General features: G+C 38.8%; 1 protein-coding gene across 2 annotated transcripts in view; it reads right to left on the bottom strand.

Annotated features, from left to right (window-relative positions):
- Positions 1 to 486: 486 nt before the first annotated feature.
- Positions 487 to 23,824, bottom strand: part of acsl3a (acyl-CoA synthetase long chain family member 3a) — a 127,233-nt gene continuing 103,895 nt past the window's right edge. Inside the window, exons 11-16 of one of the 2 annotated variants that reach the window (XM_068042134.1) lie at positions 21,308 to 21,480; positions 18,020 to 18,094; positions 15,639 to 15,830; positions 10,545 to 10,659; positions 9,290 to 9,447; positions 487 to 3,234 (exon numbers count right to left, since the gene is read on the bottom strand). In XM_068042134.1, coding sequence (XP_067898235.1) covers positions 3,077 to 3,234; positions 9,290 to 9,447; positions 10,545 to 10,659; positions 15,639 to 15,830; positions 18,020 to 18,094; positions 21,308 to 21,480 — 871 coding nt within the window. In that variant the 3' untranslated portion in view covers positions 487 to 3,076. The remainder of the gene's footprint in view (positions 3,235 to 9,289; positions 9,448 to 10,544; positions 10,660 to 15,638; positions 15,831 to 18,019; positions 18,095 to 21,307; positions 21,481 to 23,824) is intronic. The other variant, XM_068042135.1, reaches the window with a different exon arrangement.

Below are 23,824 nucleotides of genomic sequence, written 5' to 3'. Positions count from 1 at the left end.
AGGATGGGACCAAAATAAAATATTGAAGGATACTCTGGAAGTAAAAATATATGAGTGAAACGATTGCTAATTTGCATAGATAGTAATGGAACTATGTGAGGGCATTGTTGGGAGTCTTTAATATTTGGGACATGGCATCATTAGTAATACATTATGAAGTACATCAAGTGGTCCTCTTTTTAGTCTTCCATTCTTCCATACATAGATATATTGTATCTACATTGCATCAATGGCAAAACTGCATATTCTGGGGGATTTGAATTATAGAAATATCACATAACCTAAAGAGCTCTTAAAAATACAAAATCTCAACAGGGGTGATTTATTTTAAATTGTAGACTATTTAATGCTCATGCATTTGCAGGTTTAGAATGCCACCATAATTTAGTCAGAATTTCACTAACAAAAATCAGGGGTATATTTAAACAAAAAATGGAAATCACAAATTACAATTTTATTTTGTAACTGAAAACATATCCAAATACAAATAAATATTGAATACATTTTGAAACGATAGACTTCCTGCAAATATCTGTATGAACCAAAGAAAATTCCAGACTTTTATCTTGAAATTTATTACATTAAATAGTAAGTTAAGATTACTGTACAGTTGACTATTCAAAAGAGAAGAAACTTTCACCAAATTTACAGTCTTACAGGTATTTACAGATAGAAATGGACCATTAAATACCAAGATTTAATGTAGACACCACACCAGAATTCCTTAAAATAAACAGTAGTCAAAATACAGAGTAGAGCAAACTTTTACCATCCAGTCAGTTTTACACACATGTAAGCACCTTTTGTGTATATACATTTTAACCCTTCTTCCCCCTTTCTCACAAGCTGACATTTAGAAAGTTCTTCTAGTAACCATGCACAAAACATAACAAATGTTCAAATTATTCACATGAAACAAACAAGTTCAAATGCATCCCCACAGAATCAGACACCAAGAAAATGAGCAACTTACAATGTGTTTGCCATTCATAAGCTACTGAACCAATGCCCTTAGGACATGACGTAGCAACCTGGATTCACTTTCAAAAGCTGTCATCCCCCTCTCAAAGTATCATTGTGAACATGATTGCTTCTGTTGCTTAAAAACGTTCACAAATTATTTTCACAAATCAATTTACATGCATACCAAATATTACCTATTTTACTATTACAAGTACAAATAGTATATTTGGTGCAACATATTAGTCAGTTATGAAGTTATAACTGATTGCTAGAAGTAGAAAATTAACTTAAGAAAGCAGTGTTCTTGGCAGTAAACAAGATCTGAGAACTAAGAGGACAACCATCAGCGAGCAGCTGAAGGGTTTAAATGTGTGCATTAATTTCAATGTTCTGTTTTTCTGAAAATGTAGCTCTCACTGTAAAAGTAGTTGCCTATACCATAGTAAACTGCAAAGAGGTTTTAGAGCTGGTATTAGGTTAATTGTTCTTACAGGTCAAAAGCACTAAAAATGGTGCATTCTGGAAAACAAAAGGTACAATACATTCCAGATATTTTATTAACCACTGTACATTGATAATGTCCATGTTTTAGCATGTTCATTTTTAAGCTGAAATACCCCACAGTTCTGCAATCAAAAGATAAAGTTGAAAGCCTCAGGAAAAACAAGTCTTTTCTCTCACTGTTTCGTATAACATACGAGCTTGCCTAAGCTATCCCCATTTATCCCTTTGGCTTTTGCCAATTTCAAAATCAAGGTCCAGGCAAAGAACAGAGTGTAGAGGTCAGAAGATAAATTTCTATTTTGAATACTCTGGATGATGCAAAGGAGGCCATTTCTTTCCCCACAGATCTTTAGAATGGAGCTCGTTAACAACTTGGAGAGAACATTAGCTTGATCTATGGTGCAAACATTTCTCACAAATCAATGACAATCACACTGTAACAACTGTTTTTTGAATCGGTTTGTATAAAATGGATTTTTTTTTTTACATCCTCAATTGACAATTTGAATTTCTACACAATGCATTTCGATTGTTGTGTTTTGTTACATTCAAACGCACAAGCTTGGCTAAGGTGCAAAACGATCAGCCATTTCAGAAACCACTCAACAACAGTCATACACATACAGTTTTCTGCTTATTTCTTCATTAACACTTTACCACCAATCTACTAATAAAACAAATACAATGCACAAATAGATAAAAACAGATTTAAACATATGTGATTTATAAACCTTCTTCAATGTGTGATATACCTCAGTGCTAATTAAAATTTTTCTCAAGACCATTTTTCCCCATTCTTACCTGAAGACACTGACTATAGCAGGGCTATAGTTCCACAAGTGCCAGATACAGCCTGATATCTTAACTAAGTGGCCACAATCCATATGTGGAACGTGACAGCGAGTGTAGGCAGGCTGTGTGAACAGGATGGGGGCATCATTGTCCTCAGCTGACATGAACATTTACAGCCAGGCTTACTGGATAGCCATCAGGGCTGCAGCCATGGCTGAATTTTCCTTCCCAATTTAAGATCAATTAACTCATCATGGGCTGGGGATTGAACCTGGGACCTCACTGGTCTTTACGGTTCAGCTAGTCACTGGATAAATTTGTTGAACCATTGGAGAAGACATTCATTAATGAAATTCATCAGAGGTTCCTGAAACCTCTTGATCGATTCCTCCACAGATCAAAACATGGCTAATTTAAACATTGCACAGATGTATAATAAATAAACTGTACTGTTTCCACAATCATGCGAGAACAGCACTGTATTAGAGGCTCATGACATCATGTAGTTATGTACAATTCATTTGTTTTACTCGTCCATTTGTTGAACAAAATTTAATTTATAAATAAACACAAAAAGAAACATTACTTTTGCTTCAAATGGTTTAGTAATCCTGACCTGGATAAATGTTAATACCTTACAATCAAACAATATTCAGTTTCTGGTACAAGGTAACTTTGTTTTATACTGTGATGCTTTCTTTCAGATTAATTAATCCTATGGTTTTAGATTTGAAAAACATTGCTGTGCATTTTGGTCGCAGTTGTAATTATGCTTCGAAATCGTTCCTATTCAATGGGGTGGAGGAGAATGCAAGTATTACTTTCCTCCATACATTCGTTCAATATCTGCTTGGTAGTGGGTCTTGAGCTCCTTCCGTTTCAATTTGAAGGCATCAGTGACCAGGCCTGTCTCTGGAGTCCAGGGCTCAGGACTTAGTCGAACTTTCAATGGAATTTCGAACTTCTCCAATCTTGCTGCAAACACAAACACAAAACAAACAATTAAAATATAAGGAAAGGCATGGTATAGATTTGAATGCATTTGTGTTACTAAGAATAACATGGGTATTACGATACAGAAACAGGAGCTGCTTGACCCAACTAGCCCATGTTGGTATTTATCCTCTATGAGTGGTCCCAATCCCATTTGCCCGTATTCCTTTAATCCTTGTTGCTTCAAGCACTTGTTTAACTCATTCTTAAATGTTGACTCCAGCTGTGCATTCCACAATCTCACAACAGTTCATGTGAAGTTAGAATATAGTTTTTACATTTAAATACTCCAGTTGTGCCTTTAAAAGAAAATGATGCTTAGCACCGTACATCACTTCCTAACAATCAAGATGCAAACAACTCTTGCTCCCAGGCTGTCACCATTTTTGAACTCACTGCTAAGAAGTGATCAGAATTCCCCATCAATAAGTCATTAATAATCAAAGACAAGAGAGACCACCATTTTTCATGGACCTTACAAAATTCCTCCTTTTGCAAAAGTCAACTTTCAGAAATCAGATTTGCAATATGCAAGATAAAGCAATTATACTTTATGAACTTTCAACAATACTATCCCCTCAAAAAATACCAATTGGAAGCATCCATTGACTAAATAGCTTTCAAAGCAAACTATGGACAGAATAAATTTAACTGTGTTGCAACAGCCTTAGACTGATATCAGAAAACAAAATCAATAAACATCTATCACATTCGCACAAGTAGCATTTACATTTCAAATATTGAAGAAATATATGCAAACAGAATGACTGCCAACATGTATTATAAATTCCCACTGCATATATCATTTTGTGTGAGCAGCATTTCTTTTATCATAACTAATTTCAGGCCTAGATTTTCCTCTGTGGTGGGCCTTCCACTGGAAGTGTATTGGAGCAGAACTCCCAAACACTGGTGTGACCCTTGAATTTCTCAGGGTCAGGATGATGAAAAATATTCATGTTAGGTGCCCAGCACTATTAATCTTCCCATTTGGCAGCCCACCTCCAAGACATGGGGGCAGGAAAATACTTGAGACTCATGATGCCCACAGAAGAAAAAATATATAACTTAAATCTTCCACATCTGCTCCTGCATTACACCTAAAATCATAATTGCTGTTGTCCAATGTTTTATAATAGCTTGCTACAGTATGCAAGGTCACTAGATACTAGCTACCTACCTTTACAGATTGTAAACGGAAAATGTTAATTTGTCATCCTTTTACATCTGACTCAAAGCAGTATTTACCATTTTACAATAGAATATTTTTATGAAACTCGATCTCACTTTCCCACCCGATTCCCATATCCTTTTATTCCATTAGAGTCCAAAACTATATCAATCTTTATCTTAATGTACTCAATGACTGAGCATCCACAGCCCTCTGGGTAGAGAATTCCAAAGACTCACAACCCTCTGAGTGAAGAAAGCACCACTTTTCTAAGATCTCTAGCAATTAATACCTGAAGGAATGAGACTCCACGCTTGTAATAGTTAATTTTCAGTGCCAGAGAGGTACATTGCCAGTAATTAACACTCATCATGTTGTTAGATGGGTACTTAGACTGAAATGGTCAAGACTTAAAACTTTAAGTGGTGAGTTTGTTTCATACCTATCACACAAGTACAGCAAATTCATGCCATTCAATGCATTACTATGGCGAGGCAGACAGCGAGATGCCATTTCTGCAAAGCTAACTTGTGGAAAGCCACTTTTGGATTTCTGAATTTAACCGTGAATCTGCTCCTTGCCTGAAGTTTCTGTCAGTGTACATGGACAACAGCAAGGGCCATTAGCCTCACCATTATTCTGACAGAAAATTATGACTCAGAAACCATACTGATATGTCACTTAGAAAATAAATGTTTGGAGGTTGTGGGTTTTTTTTTTAAGGATTGAAAAATACAAAAATCTTTCAATCTTCTCTTTATAAACATAGTTATTTGAAATGACCTGAGACACCTCCAGTATACTCCAGCCAGTGGAACAGCGAGACAAATACTAATTATTTTACATCAGTGTTGTGCTCATGGATAAGATTTATCTCAATGACAATTTATAACCCTTCCTCAGTTTGATATGCATCTTGGCTGGCTTCCAATTAGCACATTATAATATGGACCTTTCATACTATAAATTTGTAATAAAATCAGGAAAAAAAACATTTGTTCTTTGAAGATAGAAGGTGTGAGAATATTTCAATGAGGAGGTTATCTCAGTGCATTGTTACACAGTTTATAGTTTCGGGCTCCTGTGAACCATTCTGGGGACAGGAACCAGTTAGCTGGGGAATGGTACAATTTGTCTTGGGCTTTTTATAAAATACCATTAACAGCATAATTAGCGATTAATGCCAGTTTGAGGTAGTTATTTCAAATTTTATAGCTTTGCAGCAATTAGAGCTTAAAACATAGAAATTACTTGCATTATATTGCATTAAGAGGGCACCCTAAAGCACCAATGGATTAAGTTCTGAAGTGCAGTCACTTTTGTTATGTAGGCAAACACGTCAGTTAACTTCTATACAGTAAAGTCCACAAAGATATTAAATAAATGACCAGCTAATCTGTTTTTGGTGGTATAGGCATTTGACAAGGTGCCACAGCAAAGGTTATTGCTGAAAATAAAAGCTCATGGTGCTCGGGGTAACATATTGGCAAAGAAGATTAGTTAGCTAACAGAAAACAGACAGCAGGCATAAATCGGTCATTTTCTGGTTGGCAAGATGTAGCGAGTGGTGTTCCACAGGGGCCTCAACTTTTTATAATTTATATAAATGACTTAGATGAAGGGACTGAAGGTATGGTTGCTAAATTTGCTGATGACACAAAGATAGGTAGGAAAGTAACTTGTGAAGAGGACACAAGGAGGCTACAAAGTGATATAGATAGGTTAAGTGAGTGGGAAAGACCTGGCAAATGGAGTATAATGTGGGAAAGTGAGAAATTGTCCAATTTGGCAGGAAGAATAAAAAAGCATATTATCTAAATGGTGCGAGATTGCAGAGCTCTGCGATGCAGAGGGATCTAGGTGACCTAGTGCATGAATCACAAAAGGTTAGTATGCAGGTACAGCAAGTAATTAGGAACGCTAATAGAATGTTATCATTTATTGTGAGGGGAATTGAATACAAAAGTAGTGAGGTAATGCTTCAGCTATGCAGGGCATTGGTGAGACCACATCTGGAGTACTTACAGTACTGGTCTCCTTATTTAAGGAAGGATATAAATGCATTGGGGGCAATACAGAGAGGGTTTACTAGTCTAATACCTGGAATGGGTGGGTTGTCTTAACGAGGAAAGATCGGACAGGCTAGGCTTATATCCGCTGGAATTTAGAAGAGTGACAGGTGACTTGATTGAAACATATAAGATCCTGAAGGGTCTTGACAGGGCGGATGTGGAAAGGATGTTTCTCCTTGTGGGAGAATCTCGAACAAGAGGTCACTGTTTAAAAATAAGGGGTCGCCCATTTAAGACGGAGATGAGGAGAAATTTTTTCTGAGGGTCATGAGTCTTTGGAATTCTCTTCCTTAAAAGGCAGTGGAAGCAGAGTTTTTGAATATTTTTAAGGCAGAGGTAGATAGATTCTTGATAAGCAAGGGGGTGGAAGGTTATCGGGGGTAGGTGGAAATGTGGAGTAATCAGTTCAGCCATGAACTTACTGAATGGCGGAGCAGGCTCGAGGGGTTGAATTGGCCTACTCCTGCTCCTAATTCGTATGTTTGTAGATTGAGGGAAGGATATTGGCCAGGACATGGTGAACCACAATACTCTTCTTGACAGTTTAACATTTCATCCAATAGAGGGCACTGCTGACAATGTAGCATCAATACCACACTGAAATGTTAGTCCAGATTATACGCTCAAATATCAAGTGGGCCTACAGCCCCGACTCAGAGGAACAAGGTCACAAACCTGAAATGTTAACTCTGTTTCCCTCTCCACAGATGCTGCCAGACCTGTTGAGTATTTCTAGCATTTGGTTTTTATTTCAGATTTCCAGCATTAGCAGTATTTTGTTTATTTTGTAATTTAGTAGTCAAACATGCACAGTAATAGTAAACTCTGAATGGTGCAGAACAAAATTAGAAAGGTATATTTAATGGAGTACAAATCTCCAATTCAATACTGTTTTTCCCCTATGAGAATGCAGTGTAGCAATAAACCTGGTCACAAATCTCATACCTGATGGCCTTTTCTGCATCGTGGCAGAGAGTCGTGGGAGTCAGTTGCCAGCGATCGCCAGAGCTGGCGGGCAACCATAAAGGCGGGGCTAAAGCGTGGCGAGTCGAAGAGACTTAGCAGTTGGCAGGAAAAAAGACAGAAGTGCAAGGAAAGAGCCAACTGTGTAACAGCCCCGACAACCAATTTTATCTGCAGCACCTGTGGAACAGTCTGTCACTCTAGAATTGGCCTTTATAGCCACTCCAGGCGCTGCTTCACAAACCACTGACCACCTCCAGGCGCTTACCCATTGTCTCTCAAGATGAAGAGGCCGAAGAAGAAGGTGGCAGAGAGTAAAGTACCTCAAATTCAATCATAGAAAAGTATGCATTTTTCCATTTCCTTGTGGTTTCTTTGCAAGATGGTCAACTGAATGTCAACTGGTATTAAATACTGCTGCGTGCTGTAATTCACCCCAATGCTGGGGGGCGGGGGGGGGAGAAATGGCAACTGCATGTGCTTTGTAACTTTTTAAAAAATAAATCAAGTGTGAAGGCCACTATTTGAATAAGATACCATATCTCCATTCGTGTCTTATGAAACTGAAATGAATACCCTCACATTTTTGCCAGTTTCACCCACTATTTCCCATCATTTCTGTCACTTCAAAACTCTCAACATTTGGGTTCATCTTGAACTAATGACAAAGAGCATTTGCTATTACCTGGTTGCCTTTACCAATACTTTCTTCTACCCTCATTGCTTTTGCCATTTCCTTTTGCTTTTATCATATATGCCTACTTTCTCTTCCCTCACATCCTGTAGGAAAACATCCAAGTTCTGTTTGACAAAAGTCCCTGACAAGATGGCTAAAATCATGAGCCCACTGTGTTAGGAATGTGTCATGCTAGGCCCCCACCTGCCAAGAATGAGGCACATAATTTTGTCATGAATATTTATTTTTAACTGTTGTTGGAGCAAGAAAATGACTTGTTTAAACAGATCAGCTGTGGCTGGAAAAATTTTTTTTACATACTAACAGCCATCGAAGGTGAGGAAGCACATTCCAGGGCCTGCTAAGGAGAATACAATCCACAAGGGCTAGGACTGGTTAGACCAGCTAGTCACAAGACTAACTGGCTGTTCCAGGGTTTTCTTTTGAACTGGCCACAGAGAGCTTGAACTCAAAGACTGTTTGCTCCTGGATTGAGAAGATATCTCCTGTCTGCTCTCATTTCTTTCTCACAAGCCTCTGAATCCACTGAAGACACATGAACCCTGACAGAGAAAAGTCTTCTACAGTGAACAAGGTTTAAGAATAATACTGGGCCCCATCAAAAAGCAAGAACTACTTACAATCAAGGACTCTACAGTGAGCTCGAAGAACCGTAACAACAACTCTTCAGATATTGCCTCAAACCTTTCCACTTTATTTTTCTTCTGCTCTTTTCTGTCTCTATTTGCATGTGTGTATTGCATATGCATTTTAGTGTGGGTGCTTCATGTATCCATAGGCGTCAACTGAATCAGAGTTTAAGTTTAATAAATTTCAACCTTTCTTCTTTGAATCTAAGAAAACCAGTTTGTGCTGGTTTCTTTGCCTTATAATTGGAAAGCAGTGAACAAGGATTCGCCAAGGGGGAGCTAAAAACATGGTGTGTTTAAAATTAAACCCTGTTACGGTAAGACCAGGTGAAGGCTGGGGGGGGGGGGACCCCTAGACACCTTTCTCACCTGGTCGTAACAAATGGCAGACCCAAATCTACATGTACTACTTTTGAACTATAAGGACTATAACAGTTGAAACTGTACATAGACCTTTAAACAATTACTTTGCCAATGGAGCAATCAGTTTTTTATTCAAGCTCACCTATTGCAGCAGCATCAGTAATTTCTCTCAACACCTCTTTCTCCATTTCTGGGTGGTTACAAATTTCATTCCAGCTTCCTATTATACCCTTCTGTTGAGCGAGAGCCAATAGCTGATTCTGATTGGGCACCACAAAACAGATGACATAAGACTGATCACTGAAAAAGCAAAAACAAAATAAATCCATTAGTCCTGATGGGGTTGATAAATCTTTAAAATAAACTAATTTAAATTAAGTTACATTAAAATTTAGCACAAAAAATACAATTTCACATCAGTTACATCTGAACATTCTTCACCTCTCTTGGGTGTGTGGTGTAAAGATATTTTTCAGCATCGGCAGAAACATAATTAGTTCTCCAATTGCATAGTATAAATGGAATGCGTTCGAAAAAACATCTGAGGAAGGCAATAACTTTAAAAAAAAACTGAAATCCATTGGCGCATAATTTGCTGCATCAGGGCATCTAATGGCATCTTCCATTAGTTAGACTGCCCTTGCACAATTTGATTTTTAAAATTTTGCATGGCAGGTTGCTGAAAGTTAGAGCTGTTAACATCACAGTGAGGGAAACTGGGCATCTGGGCCCTGAGTGAATAGGGTAAGCAACTGTATATATCCTTAATCAAGCAGATTGAAAGATTGTGAAATGAACAGCACAAGCACTGAAATGGAAGTCTCAGATTGGGTGAATTCAATGTCAAATCAAGTACAGAAAGGAAAATAAAGGTTGGGAAAGAAAGACTGTAGGAAGAGACACAGAAAAGGAAGTGACAGAAAGGAAAAGTGCAATTTTAAAAAAATCCAATAATTAAAACCTGAAGGAATGAGACTCCAAGCTTGTAATAGTGAAATTTCAGTGGCAGAGAGGTTGACTCGCAGTAATTAATACTCATCATATCATTAAAAGAGTACTTAAGACTTGCAGTGACTTGACAACTTTTGGTGGAGTTTAGTTTGTTCTTACTGTGCAAGAACAACAACTTCATGCCATTCAATGCATTTCAGTGGTGAGCTAGACAATGACATACAATTCTCATTATGCTGAGACATTTTGGACAGCAACGCTTGGATTTCCACATTTAACCTGGCATCTGCCTGCACCTGAAATTAACCTCCACATAAATAGCTTAAATTTATTTTCTATATCTGTATTCTTGAGATCATTTATGGCGGGGGGGGGGGGGGGAAAAGAGTAATTTTAGTATGCTGAAAATTTTACTCAGAAAGCAGTGCAATTTGCATTATTCTTACCTGCTTGCATAGACACAGATATTATCTATTAATGGGCTGTTCTTCAAAGCAGACTCCACCTTTCCCAGGGCAACATATTCTCCAGCCTGCAGCTTGACAAGATCTTTCTTACGATCTACAAAATACATCATTGCAGTTATTACAGTAATTCTTGAAATAAAAATATTTTTCAGGAAAAGTTCATAAACACTATCTTAATCAACATCTGTCCAATGTGGACAAAAATGGTTTACCCATATCCAAATTGCATAAAAACAATTGTACATCCGCTAAGTTTTAATTTGAAGCTTGAAACATAAATAACTTGGCAACTTTTGGCTTTAAATTTCTCACTCCTTTTGAAATGGTTTGTTTAAATAAGACATTAGAAATTGAAGAAAGTCAATTATGCTTAAATTAATAACCTTGATCATATTTGACATTTTCATCTGCAGTTTGGTGTAATAGATTTTGAGTCTGCATTGTCAGTATGCCATTGATACAGAAGTTACCAGAATGGTTTGAATAGTTTTTAACTTCAGAATAAAGGGAGAGTGCTGAAGGATACATATAAGACTGTTAACCAGAGTGGCTCTGTGTAAGTTCTCAAAGCAAACTTTTAAACAGCTCAGCAAAATTGCTGAGCAATGAGCTGATCCCTCACCTTTTGCTACAAGGCATTGAGCTGACTCATCATCTGCTGCTTCTGCTTTCCCCTTGCCTAGTGAGAACCTCTGTTACTGCTGGTTACTTTTCCAACTACAAGCCTCTGTAATGCGAGGTTATGCAGTATTCAATTTGACATAGCACAATGATATGGAACATTGTCCTGGGGGCATATTGTAGACAACCCCTCAACTGGTCAAGAATTTCTGTTTCAGAATCCCTATAGGTGTTCTATAATGATCCTGGTGGTCTCCTGGCTTTGGATATATACATCTTGCATGGGTCTAGTGAAGTTGCATAGGGGTGCACAGGTGTAGTAAGCAGAATATGCATTGATGCATTTGAAAATTCAAAGCACTCAGTTTTCCAGTTACTAAAGATTGATCTTGGTCATTTTTAATACTATAACAGTATGCTGGCTCCATGTTGCAAAAGCATGATTCTCTCAATGTACTAACCTAATAGTGTACCTCTTGTATCTCAGCAGAAATAGCTGCAGTAACATCCTTAGCATTATCTCAATTATTTCTTGGCTGGCTTCTTCATTTTCAAACTGAGTGCACTTGGGAACAGAACAGACTTGAATACTTTGGAAACATTAGCAATAGCTAGGAGGAACTGGTTAATTTCTTTGCAACATGAGACTTTTTCTTGGAACTTCCCTGGAGGTGTTGGCATAAGCTGTATGAGTCAAATATGTGGTCCAACGGAATGCATGCAAAAGAGCTGTGCCTGGCCATCAGTCATAGGGATGGCCTTTCTGTATGTCATGCTACCTTATGTTTAACTCTTGTTTAACCCTCAAAGGTTAGAATTAAGAAGTCAACAGCATTCCTTAAAACAGGTTTCTTATCTCTCAGATCCAAGACATACATAGCACTAGAAAAGCTTAGTTAACAAGTGATCAATTTAGATGATACAAGTCAATGGAGTGACTTTGGTATGTTGGGTTGGGCCAAGATGATAAATCAAGTGGATTCTGGTTGAAAGGTCAATTTCATATGTTTCCTGTGACCTTATTTAACCCCTGGTATGTATAGAAAAAAGGGAAAAAATAGTTTTATACTGAAAGTACAATGCATAAATAATGCTAACAATGGGCCGTATAAATACTCCCAATAAAGCATAATATTTTTCACTAACACCATTTTATGATAAAAGTTTACGTTTAATAAAGAAGGCTAATGAATTGGGAAATTTGGAAAACATACGGAGATTGAATTAACTACATTTGTATAAAATATATGCAACAGATGCAAATTGCCCATTATGTTTTGAGACTGTGTGTGTTCAAGTAAAACAGCTGCTTCCAGATGTTTGCTGACTGACTGTTTAGTAACATAGACACAGCACAGAAAGAAAGTTGAACTAGTTCCTGGGGGCAAATCTGAGAAGTTAAACATATGGCAATGCTTTATCACGAGCATTTATATTTCTCATAAGGGCACAAGGATTTAACTGCTAATCACATTTAGCAATTTTAGTTGTTGAAAAATGCCTTTTCCCAAGATTATATTGACTTCTAATTGGCAGAAACCCAAAGGGAAAAAAAATACTATAAGGGCCTCCACACACACAATATCCAATTGTCACAGAACTGTATTTTTTTCCTCCTCTGTTTGAAAGTGTGCCTTTAAGACTGTTAAGAACAGTGTACCTTTCAGTCTGAGAGAGAAGTTTTAGATCTGAGAACAGTGTGCCACAGCTGCACTCATTACCTAGGCAACAAGGGGAGTGAGGAGGTCACATGGTATAATGTTCCAATTTAACGGTGTAAAAACCAGCTAAAACCAGTTTTGAGACACACCAGCAAAGCATGCTCACTAGTCCCCTTGTTCAAGAAGGGGAGTAGAGACAGCCCTGGTAATTATAGACCTGTGAGCCTTACTTCGGTTGTGGGTAAAATGTTGGAAAAGGTTATAAGAGACAGGATTTATAATCATCTTGAAAAGAATAAGTACATTAGAGATAGTCAGCACGGTTTTGTGACGGGTAGGTCGTGCCTCACAAACCTTATTGAGTTTTTCGAGAAGGTGACCAAACAGGTGGATGAGGGTAAAGCAGTGGATGTGGTGTATATGGATTTCAGTAAGGCGTTTGATAAGGTTCCCCACGGTAGGCTATTGCAGAAAATACGGAAGTATGGGGTTGAAGGTGATTTAGAGCTTTGGATCAGAAATTGGCTAGCTGAAAGAAGACAGAGGGTGGTGGTTGATGGCAAATGTTCATCCTGGAGTTTAGTTACTAGTGGTGTACCGCAAGGATCTGTTTTGGGGCCATTGCTGTTTGTCATTTTTATGAATGACCTGGAAGAGGGTGTAGAAGGGTGGGTTAGTAAATTTGCAGATGACACGACGGTCGGTGGAGTTGTGGATAGTGCCGACGGATGTTGTAGGGTACAGAGAGACATAGATAGGCTGCAGAGCTGGGCTGAGAGATGGCAAATGGAATTTAATGCGGAAAAGTGTGAGGTGATTCACTTTGGAAGGAGTAACAGGAATGCAGAGTACTGGGCTAATGGGAAGATTCTTGTTAGTGTAGATGAGCAGAGAGATCTTGGTGTCCAGGTGCATAAATCCCTGAAGGTTGCTAACCAGGTTAATAGGGCTGTCAAGAAGGCATATGGTGTGTTAGCTTTTATTAGTAGGGGGGTCGAGTTTCGGAGCCACGAGGTCATGCTGCAGCTGTACAAGACTCTGGTGAGACCGCACCTGGAGTATTGCGTGCAGTTCTGGTCACCACATTATAGAAAGGATGTGGAAGCTTTGCAAAGGGTGCAGAGGAGATTTACTAGGATGTTGCCTGGTATGGAGGGAAGGTCTTACGAGGAAAGGCTGAGGGACTTGAGGTTGTTTTCGTTGGAGAGAAGGAGGAGGAGAGGTGACTTAATAGAGACATATAAGATAATCAGAGGGTTAGATAGGGTGGATAGTGAGCGTCTTTTTCCTTGGATGGTGATGGCAAACACGAGGGGACATAGCTTCAAGTTGAGGGGTGATAGATATAGGACAGATGTGAGAGGTAGTTTCTTTACTCAGAGAGTAGTAAGGGCGTGGAATGCCCTGCCTGCAGCAGTAGTAGATTCGCCAACTTTAAGGGCATTTAAGTGGACATTGGATAGACACATGGATGAAAATGGAATAGTGTAGGTCAGATGGTTTCACAGCTCGGCGCAACATCGAGGGCCGAAGGGCCTGTACTGCGCTGTAATATTCTAATTCTAATTCTAAAAAAGAGGAAGGAGCTTCCACTTCTCTCAGCAGAAATTCTACAATGAGCCACAGGCGGAGTTCATTGCCCAAGGAGGGGAAAACCCTTTGAGGAGACCATTTGTATTGCTGGAGTAAAATTTCCACTGAGACACTGTTGGTTTTAAAATCTGAGTGGACCCATTGCTATACTCCTTGTTTAAAGAACTGTGTGATGCCTGCTGCAGCCGAAGTGCTTTGAATGCCTATTTATTGAAGGACTGTTCATCAAATCCGTGTGGAGACTTCGACTGGCATCAGATTTTTTTTTACTCTAGGATACCTCACCCATCAGGAACGTAACCCACAAAGATTTATAACCCAGTTATTTATTTATTCTTAAGAAACAGCTAATTTTTAAAAACCGGTTAACCATTGATTTTTAAGTGTATGTGTGTGAATGGGGGAGTTAGGTTAAAATAAGAAGTTATAAGGTCTTCAGGCATAGGTTTATCTTAATAGTGTTTAAGATTTAGTTTTAATAAATAGTTAAATTGTTGTCTAAAGATACCTGGTTTGGTCTGTTTTATTCTGGGGGTTACTGGAGTGTTTAATTTGGCTGTTTCCGGTTGGGTGGGAAAACTTTAGTAATATGCTGCGACCTGTGGAGTGATGGAACTGAATTGACAGTGCAATGCCCCCGCCTCAGTCGTATCACAATAGACATACTGATATCTGAGGAAAAAATAACTTTTAAACCTAGTTTGGAAATAACATTTCCACAAATAAGCTTCTTTAAACTCATCAATACAATAAAATTATGGGCACTGAAACTCAGTAGTTTTATCTCAAACAAGACATTTATTTATTTATTTATTTAGAGATACAGCACTGAAACAGGCCCTTCGGCCCACCGAGTCTGTGCCGACCAACAACCACCCATTTATACTAATCCTACATTAACCCCATATTCTCCACCATATCCCCACCATTCTCCTACCACCTACCTACACTACGGGCAATTTACAATGGTCAATTTACCTACCAACCTACAAGTCTTTTGAGGTGGGAGGAAACAGCAGCACCCGGCAGAAACCCACGCAGACACAGGGAGAACTTGCAAACTCCGCACAGGCAATACCCAGAACTGAACCCGGGTCGCTGGAGCTGTGAGGCTGCGGTGCTAACCACTGCGCCACTGTGCTGCCCATTATGGCTGAAGTTTACATGCTATGTTATCTAAGAGCTCCTAGATACTAACCAATGACCTTAAGGCATCCATCATCTTGAAATTCACCAATATCTCCAGTACAAAACCATGCCTGTCCATCCTTATCCACAAAATAATCTTCAAGTGTTTTGGATTTATTCTTGAAGTATCCCAGGGTAACATTTGGGCCACCAATAAGAATTTCTCCTCTAGCATGTGGCTTGTCATAAACTGTATATCCACCTGGTCAATGAGGGGAAAAAAAAAGTGTACAGACTTTACTCTAAACAATGTATGCAAATTCTAGGCAATTTAGTCTGAAGTCTTTAATAATAAATCTATAACGTATAATGACACTTTGGTTTCCCGGTTTTACTGTTATGGCAAGTCTTATAATATTCACCACAGCTGATAATTTTTTTTCATTCCATATTACTCAGTTGAGTAATCAGAGCAAAAATATACTAGCCCCAATTATAACCTATCACACCTACCGAGAAGTTCTGATTTAGTCCCTCCCACAGTTTCCAACATAAAATCCAGTTAGATGTATTTTGCACTTTCAACCTGAACACTGCCCATTCTCACCAGGCTCGTTGGGTTAACATCGGGGCTAGTACATTTTTGCTGCTGTCAGACACAAAGTGACAAAACCATTTAATATTGAGGTGTATATTACTAGTACAAACCATGTTACATTTATGAAATAGTAATAGATACAACTACAGTTTTACTTTATTACTGCTATTCTTTTGATCAAATCCAGGATCCCTTTTTGCTAATACATTAATGAGTTTAATTAGTTTTAGAATAAGTTCAAATCCATATTAAGGTGCTCACTGACAGACACTCATTTTGGAGAAATGCATACGTGAAAGTTTTGGCATTTTTAAATCTATCAAGGTTACCCTTTTTATAATTCTAGTCAGGAAAAAGAGATGGAATTTTAATAAAACAGATACAACAAATTAGGATATGAGTAAAATTATTCTAATTAGAATATCCGGTATCAGCCATTAAAAGTACTTTGGATACATCCTTGGCCTTTCAGTGTGTTGTACTCGATTTACATCTGGACATACAACTGCAAATAATTTTCTGATGCTAAAAACCTAAGAATTCCAAGATGTTTGGAATTGGTGATATGCTGCAAGATATGTAGTATTTTTTTTTAAGTAAGTAGAATTGGAACAGACGTTATGCTAGGAGATGAGTGCAATATATGTGTAGAGTTACAGGGAGAAGGCGGGGAAATGAAACTGAGTGAATTGCTCTGAGAGCTGGCGCGAACACGATGGGCTGAACGGCCTCCTTCTGCACTGTAACATTTCTGTGATTCTGAGGTGCACCAAATCTGCAAAATGCTTTAAATTAAACTGATTAATCATACAATGTGCACATTTGGTCCATCCAAGTTTATATGGCATTATATTTTGAGACTGACGATAGTTCTTATAAGATGCTCCATGTCAACCTTCCCTTCCTGGCATCCATGTTAGTTGATATTGTTAACTGTTCCCTCCCTACAGGCACCACCCCTCCCCTTCAAATCTGCTGTCATCACCCACCTCCTCAAAAGAAAAGCACCCTCAACACCTCTGTCCTAGCAAACTACTGCCCTAGCTCCAATCTCTCTCTCCTCTCAAGTTCTTCAACATGCTATCACCTCCTAAATCCATGCCCATTTTTCCGTAACTCCATGTTTGAACCTTTTCAATCAGGCTACCACCCCGGCCACAGCACTGAAACTGACATCCTATGTAATTGTGACTATGGTAAACTATTGCTCAACGTCCTTCTCAACCTGTCTACAGCATTTGACATGGTTGATCGCACCATCCTTCTCCAATGTCTCTTCTCTGTTGCCCAGCTGAATTGGACAGACCTTGCCTGTTTCCATTCCTATCTATCTTGTAGCCAGAGAATAACTTACAATAGCTTCTTTTCCCATACTGCACCCCTCCAATTCTGGCTTCTTGCGCAAACCTGATTTTATTCACTCCACCACTGGCCATGTCTTCTGCTATCTCAGCCCTAAGCCTGGGAATTCCCTGCCTAAACTTCTGTGCCCCTCTACCCCTTTTAAATTGTTCCTTAAAACTTACTTCATTGACCAAGCTTCTGATCACCTATCGTAATACTTCCGTGCTTGGCTCTGTCCATAATGTCTGTGAAGCACCTTGGGATGTCTTACAGCATCAACAGCACTATATAAATGCAAGTTGTTGTTGTGTAGTGAAACATTATAATGCATAGCTGGAAGCAACTATAAATTAGTAGGGCAGTAAACATTACAATTCTTTCATTAAAAATTGTGTCATTATAAACCCAAGATCAACTTAACAAATGTAACAAACCTGAAATTAAGATTCTATTTTTTTACTGGATATTCCAGTTGTGTTCTTTCATTTGAAACAAGTTGCTTTGCTCACCTTCTTCCCAGTTTTTTAGTGTAATCTCACAGCAGGGCAGTGGAGCTCCCACACGGCCAGTGGTGTAGTCAAACACTAAAATCAACAGAAGTTACTCGAGTGAAATATTCTTCAATAAATGGTGAAGACTAAATGTTACAGTAGAGCTTTGAGACAATTAAATACAGACTACACAAACAGAAAATTCTGGAAACAGGTCAGGCAGCAGAGAAAAGCAGAGTTAATGTTGCGGGTTGATGACCTTTCATCAGACTAACTTGGCAAGTTAACCAAATATCTATAAGGAACTTCTAACATATTATTAATTTGGCTCACTCTGCATGCCCTCCCAATCTCCCTCCCCCAGTATTTTAAACTGTTGATGTGAGGATCAGATAGGGTTGAAAAAAATAATCTGCAAGGTTTTCTGTCTTCAATATATGCTGTAAATTTTTCAGAGTTTTACAACATAATTATCTTCTTAAAACCTAAGTACATATCTAATTTTTTTTTGCAAGTCAAGATTCACACTGCAGATAGTTTTTATGAAAATGGTATGATAATGGAATGAATTCTCTCAAAGGTAAATGAACTGCCATCTTTATTTTTTAAATAAAAAGCTGCTTGTTATTCAATGTTTTGTACTTAGGTTCAAATTTTCACCAAGCTGACGTGATATTTACACAAAATATGAACAAATTACTGCCCAGGTTATTGATGGAAGCAAACATTTTTTAACAATGTCCAATTTTTTGCTTATATGAAAAATCTGTGAATCATTCACAGCATATTGATTAAATGTAAATTTTAGAAATTCTGAGTCAAAGAATAATATAAATACTTCATTCCTTTTTGGAATATTTAATCTTCATGTTACATTCTACATTGTGTTCCTGCAAACTGTAACAGAAAACACATTTGGTCAGTAACTTTTGGATACAGCATATAGCCTTGCATAATTACTGACATCTCATTACCATTAAGATGAAAACAGAAGACAAGATTGTTTGGTTCCCACAATAAAATAAATTCACTTACGTATCAAAAAATGAGAGACTATTGCCAAAATAAAAAGGAATACTTCAAAATACCACAGGACTGCAATTAAAATGCTGAAAGAAATTCTTAATGGAAACACCCCATTAGTGAACAAAATATATCCAACCTCCAGATGTTCCTAATTATGCAACTGACATCAGCATGAATATACCAAATTCTTGCCCCAGTAAAGGCTATTACTTAAATGCTTTCATCAACAGGTTTCTACTTTTGTATGCATGAGAATCTTTGTGGGGTTACAGACGAGCAGATTGTGTTGTAGGGAGCATGAGAGAGAGCAGCACACTGATCAGCTGCTCAAGGGAGTGGAAAAGCCTTCTATATACAGGTCTCTGCATATACAGATTCTTTCAAAATATTTTAATGAGTTACATTTATGAGCTGATGAAAAATTTGGAATGAATGGAAATCCTCGTGTAAAAAAAGGGACTGGAAGGTAACCACGGCACTTAGAGAGATTACTGGAGGAAAATAACACACAACCACCAGGATCGGTGACAGAAGTACAATGATCAGCTGTTCAGAGGAACAGAAATGATTCTTGTACTTGACTCTCAGGATAGCTAACAGAAGGTTTGAAAACAAGATCCATATATAAGTGGCTCCCTCTGACAACTAATCAATGTGCTCCTTGCTCCTTGTGAAATCTTGTCTACTAATTCCCATTATCCACCAAGGGGTAATGCGTATATAGACAACTCAAGTTTCATTTTGCATGAAATCTTTAAGGAAAAGTATAAGTCACATGAGCTGCAGCATCAATAACATTGTAATACACCATTTTTTCCCTCAGCTATTAGAGGAAATACAACCAGATTATTAGCAATTTGCATACATAAAATTAGATTTGCCAAGAATTAACTTCCTAATTAATCTGGCATAAATTAATTTGAATTTACAAAAAAGCCAATCTTAACTAAAATGTCTGCACACCTTGGGCTGAATTCTATGTGCCCGCCGCTGCAAAAAAATGGCTGCCCGCCCATGCAGGCCACATGCCAAAGAGCCACCACAATCTCAAGTGCGGTGGTTCATTTAAATTGCTGGGGCCGGCCGCACCACCCCCCCCACTCCCAGCCCCCACCCAAAATCATGTGGAGGGGGCAGGCTGTCTGCTCCAGCAATGGCAGCAGCTGCCTGTGCGCAGATGCTGACACCATTTTAAAGGCCTGTCAGCCCTACTGGTTAATTTAAATATTTAAAATGAAATTGAATGAAATTCAATAAATGTATTTGTTTTGCCCCTCTCCCACTCCAAATAACAATTAAATTAATTATTTTCCCTTCCTCCCCACTCCCAAAACACTTAGCTTTACCATCTGACCTTACCACGCATCCCTCCTGAACTGCACTGACTTTAAAACTACAACCCTTCCCACCATCCCCTAAACCCATGACGTTAATTTGACCCTACCCACTCCCTCCCGCAATGAGAAATTTACTTCCTCACCCAACCCCACCAATGTTGCGCCTCGTTTCTTCGGACAGGGATCTGTAGGCACAGAGTGCCAGCCGCTGGGCCGAAGATCGCAGTGGGACATCAAGATTAATGGTAAGTACGGACAAATGTATTAATTTACTTTATTTGCATATGATGATTGTGGTCCCATCGCCGAGCGGCACGGGGGCCACCACGGTACCCTGTCGCCGCCGGGAGGATTGTGCTGGGCCCTGCCGACAGAGGTCCTGGGCAGGCATCATCCGGGGCCATCTTCAGGCTCCGCCCCCCCCCCCCCCACCACGGATCCCGACGTCAAGGGCTCCTTAAAATCCAGCCCCTTATCGGTAAAAGATGCCAATTCCAAAAAAAATTAAATACACATTTTTGTCATTCAGATATGCAAGTATATTATGTATGTAAGAACAAATTAAAATGATTTGACATTTATAGTCCTCAGTAATGTTTTACTTCCTGTAGCTTAGCAAGCTAACTTATACGACACCAAACATTATCCGTCACTGACAAATCGTTTAGAGTTTCTTCTGGCTTGTCACTCTTTAGGGGCAAATGTGCAACAACCACTAATGTCATAAATTTATATGAGCCTAATAGATTTATGCCTCTGAATAAAGAGAAAGAATTAACAAAGCAATAAAAGGCTTTAGTTTTCTTTCAACAGAAGATGCTTCTCTAGCAACCTTTTCAATTGAGCTTTGTTTTTAAGGCTGAAAACACACATGCTTAGAGTTAGTAAACACAAAACTGACAGCTCCTGGGAGGTAAAAAAAAAATCCCAGACAATGACCAACCATCGCTAATAGTCCCTGCTCCACAAGTTTCTGTTAATCCATATCCTTGCCCAACAGGGCAGCAGAAGCAGATGTTCATGAAAGTTTGTGTGGATGGCGACAATGGAGCACCCCCACACAGAATGAGCCGAGTCTTTCCTCCTAATAATAGACGTATTTTTCGGAAGATCAACCTTTGGAAGAAAATAAAACGTTAGCATTACTTTTTTTTTTAAAGTATCTGCCTGTCAACTTCAGATTAAAAATTAGCAACCAATCAACCCTAATAGCCAATTTAGAAGCAATAATAAAAATGGAACAGACTGGATGAAACAACTTTACGAGCAATAATAGGGAGACAACAAGTTGCAATAGCAACTTCCACCATGTTAAAGGTGTCTTATCAGTACAACATTCCAAGACATTTGACAGCTGAGGAGGCTGTGGTTTAGTGGTATTATCACTGGACTAGTGACCCAGGGTATTGCTCTGGAGACATGGGTTCGAATCCCACCACAGCAGAAGGCGGAATTTGAATTTAATTAATAAATCTGGAATTAAAAGCTAGTCTAATGATGGCCATGAAACCATTGTTGATTGTTGTAAAAACACATCTGGTTCACTACTGTCCTTTATGGAAAGAAATCTGCTGTCCTTACCTGGTCTGGCCTACATGTGACTCCAGACCCACAGCAATGTGGTTAACTCTTACATGCCCTCTGAAATGGCCTAGCAAGCCACACAGTTGTACCTAACCGCTATGAAGTCAACCTCAAATGGACTGCAGCGGTTCAAGAAGGCAGCTCACCAATTTCTCAAGGGCAATGAGGGATGGGCAATAAATGCTGGCTTAGCCAGCGACGCCCACATCCCATGAATGAATTTTTAAAAAAGTTGGGGGATTAGATTCAAAAGGATGGGAACTGGGGAGGTAGCAGAAGGTGTTTCTGATGAGTAAGATTTAAGGATGAGTTAAAAGATGGGGAACAGATATAGCAAATATTAGGGCTTAGAGAGGATATTTTATTAGAACCTCTGCTGCCAAATGTAGAGCAGACGGGTGGAACACACAGTGGAAATGGGCAGGAAGTAGCCGCAACGACAAGGATGAGCAAAGATGAAGATATTGGAGTTGATCCACAGGGGTTTGGGGGCAGAAATAGGAGGTCAGCAATGACCAGTGAATACGACAGAATCTGTGATGAGCTGGGAATTTATGTACAGTGGAACTCAGGAAGCAAGTGAAAAAGGTACTGGAAAGTTAAGTCTGGAAGTGACAAAGACATGGATGAGTATTTTAGTGACACTGCTGTGATGCAGCAGCAGAGAGATGAGACATTTAGAAGGTGGAAGTAGGCAGTCTTGGGATTAAATGCAAGCTTTGGAGCTCAACTAACAGCCAAGTAGGACACTGAGCTTGTGCATCTTTGGGCTGAGTTTGGGTTCGAGCAAACATCTAGAGAGGAGAAAGATGGTATGGGGCTAGGGGACAGAATTTGTCCTGGGAGACAAAGAGGATGGCTTTGGTCTTGCCAATGTTGAACTGCAAAAGAACTCTGGCTCATTCACCACATAATTTTATTCAAGATTCCCAAGTGTTGTGTTCTAAATTGAAGAGAAATTGCAAAAAAAACCTCCCCTAATTTATATGAAAATGTAAGTGTATAACAACAGGGTATTGTCACGGTTTGGTCTTCTTTCACGAAAACACAGACATAAACAACTGTGTGCGTGCTTTGGGCAGAAGCTTGCCAGAAACGGAGCAGCATCCCGAGACAGCCCCATTTGTTCTTTATTTTTATAATACTAAGTGAATAGATCGTACCAAGTCTCATCATTCTCGGTGTTCTGTATATTTTGCTAACTGTGCAATAAGGCACCTTAGGAATTGGACTGGATGTGACCTCACTTAGTGCTAACCCAGAGAACCTGAAGGAAAATGTGTGCTTAAGACATAAACTTCAAGTCCTTGTTGATTTTCTGGATCTTGCTCCATGCTAGCAGATGCAAGACGGTGGCTAAATGAAGTCCAAAAAAACACTTGTAGACATTTCTTAAGGTAGAAGGAAACACTATTCAAAGTGTGCTAAAATATAACAGATGCATTAAGGTATAGAATACTTGCTACTAAATATTTCTCCAAGTTATTTAAGGCTTCATGAACACTGACATTTTATGCCTCTACTTCCCTTCAAAGCTGGACTGGTAATGTAGGTTATATTTAACTTCGGACTGGGATGACTGCCAATCTATACTACCCTGATTTAGAACTACCCAACTGTGCAGTCAAAAAAGCAGAACCACATAGCAAGTGCTGCTCACTCAGCCCAACAAGGATGTTCCAAGGTAGTTTTAAATCCACCTCCAGGGGGATTGAAGTGCTTGCTCTAATTAAAGTTAATATAGGGAAACCCACATCATTGGAGTAACCCAGGACAGAAACAGATAAATGAAATGTCAATCTCCACTGAATCAGAAAATAAATTGGCAAATCAAGGAAATTTTATTTTTGGTATTATATATCTTTAGGTTTTAAGA

The sequence above is a fragment of the Heterodontus francisci genome, chromosome 11, assembly GCF_036365525.1.
Source record: "Heterodontus francisci isolate sHetFra1 chromosome 11, sHetFra1.hap1, whole genome shotgun sequence".
Taxonomy (NCBI): Eukaryota; Metazoa; Chordata; class Chondrichthyes; order Heterodontiformes; family Heterodontidae; genus Heterodontus; species Heterodontus francisci.
This window is presented reverse-complemented; position numbering and strand designations above follow the sequence as displayed.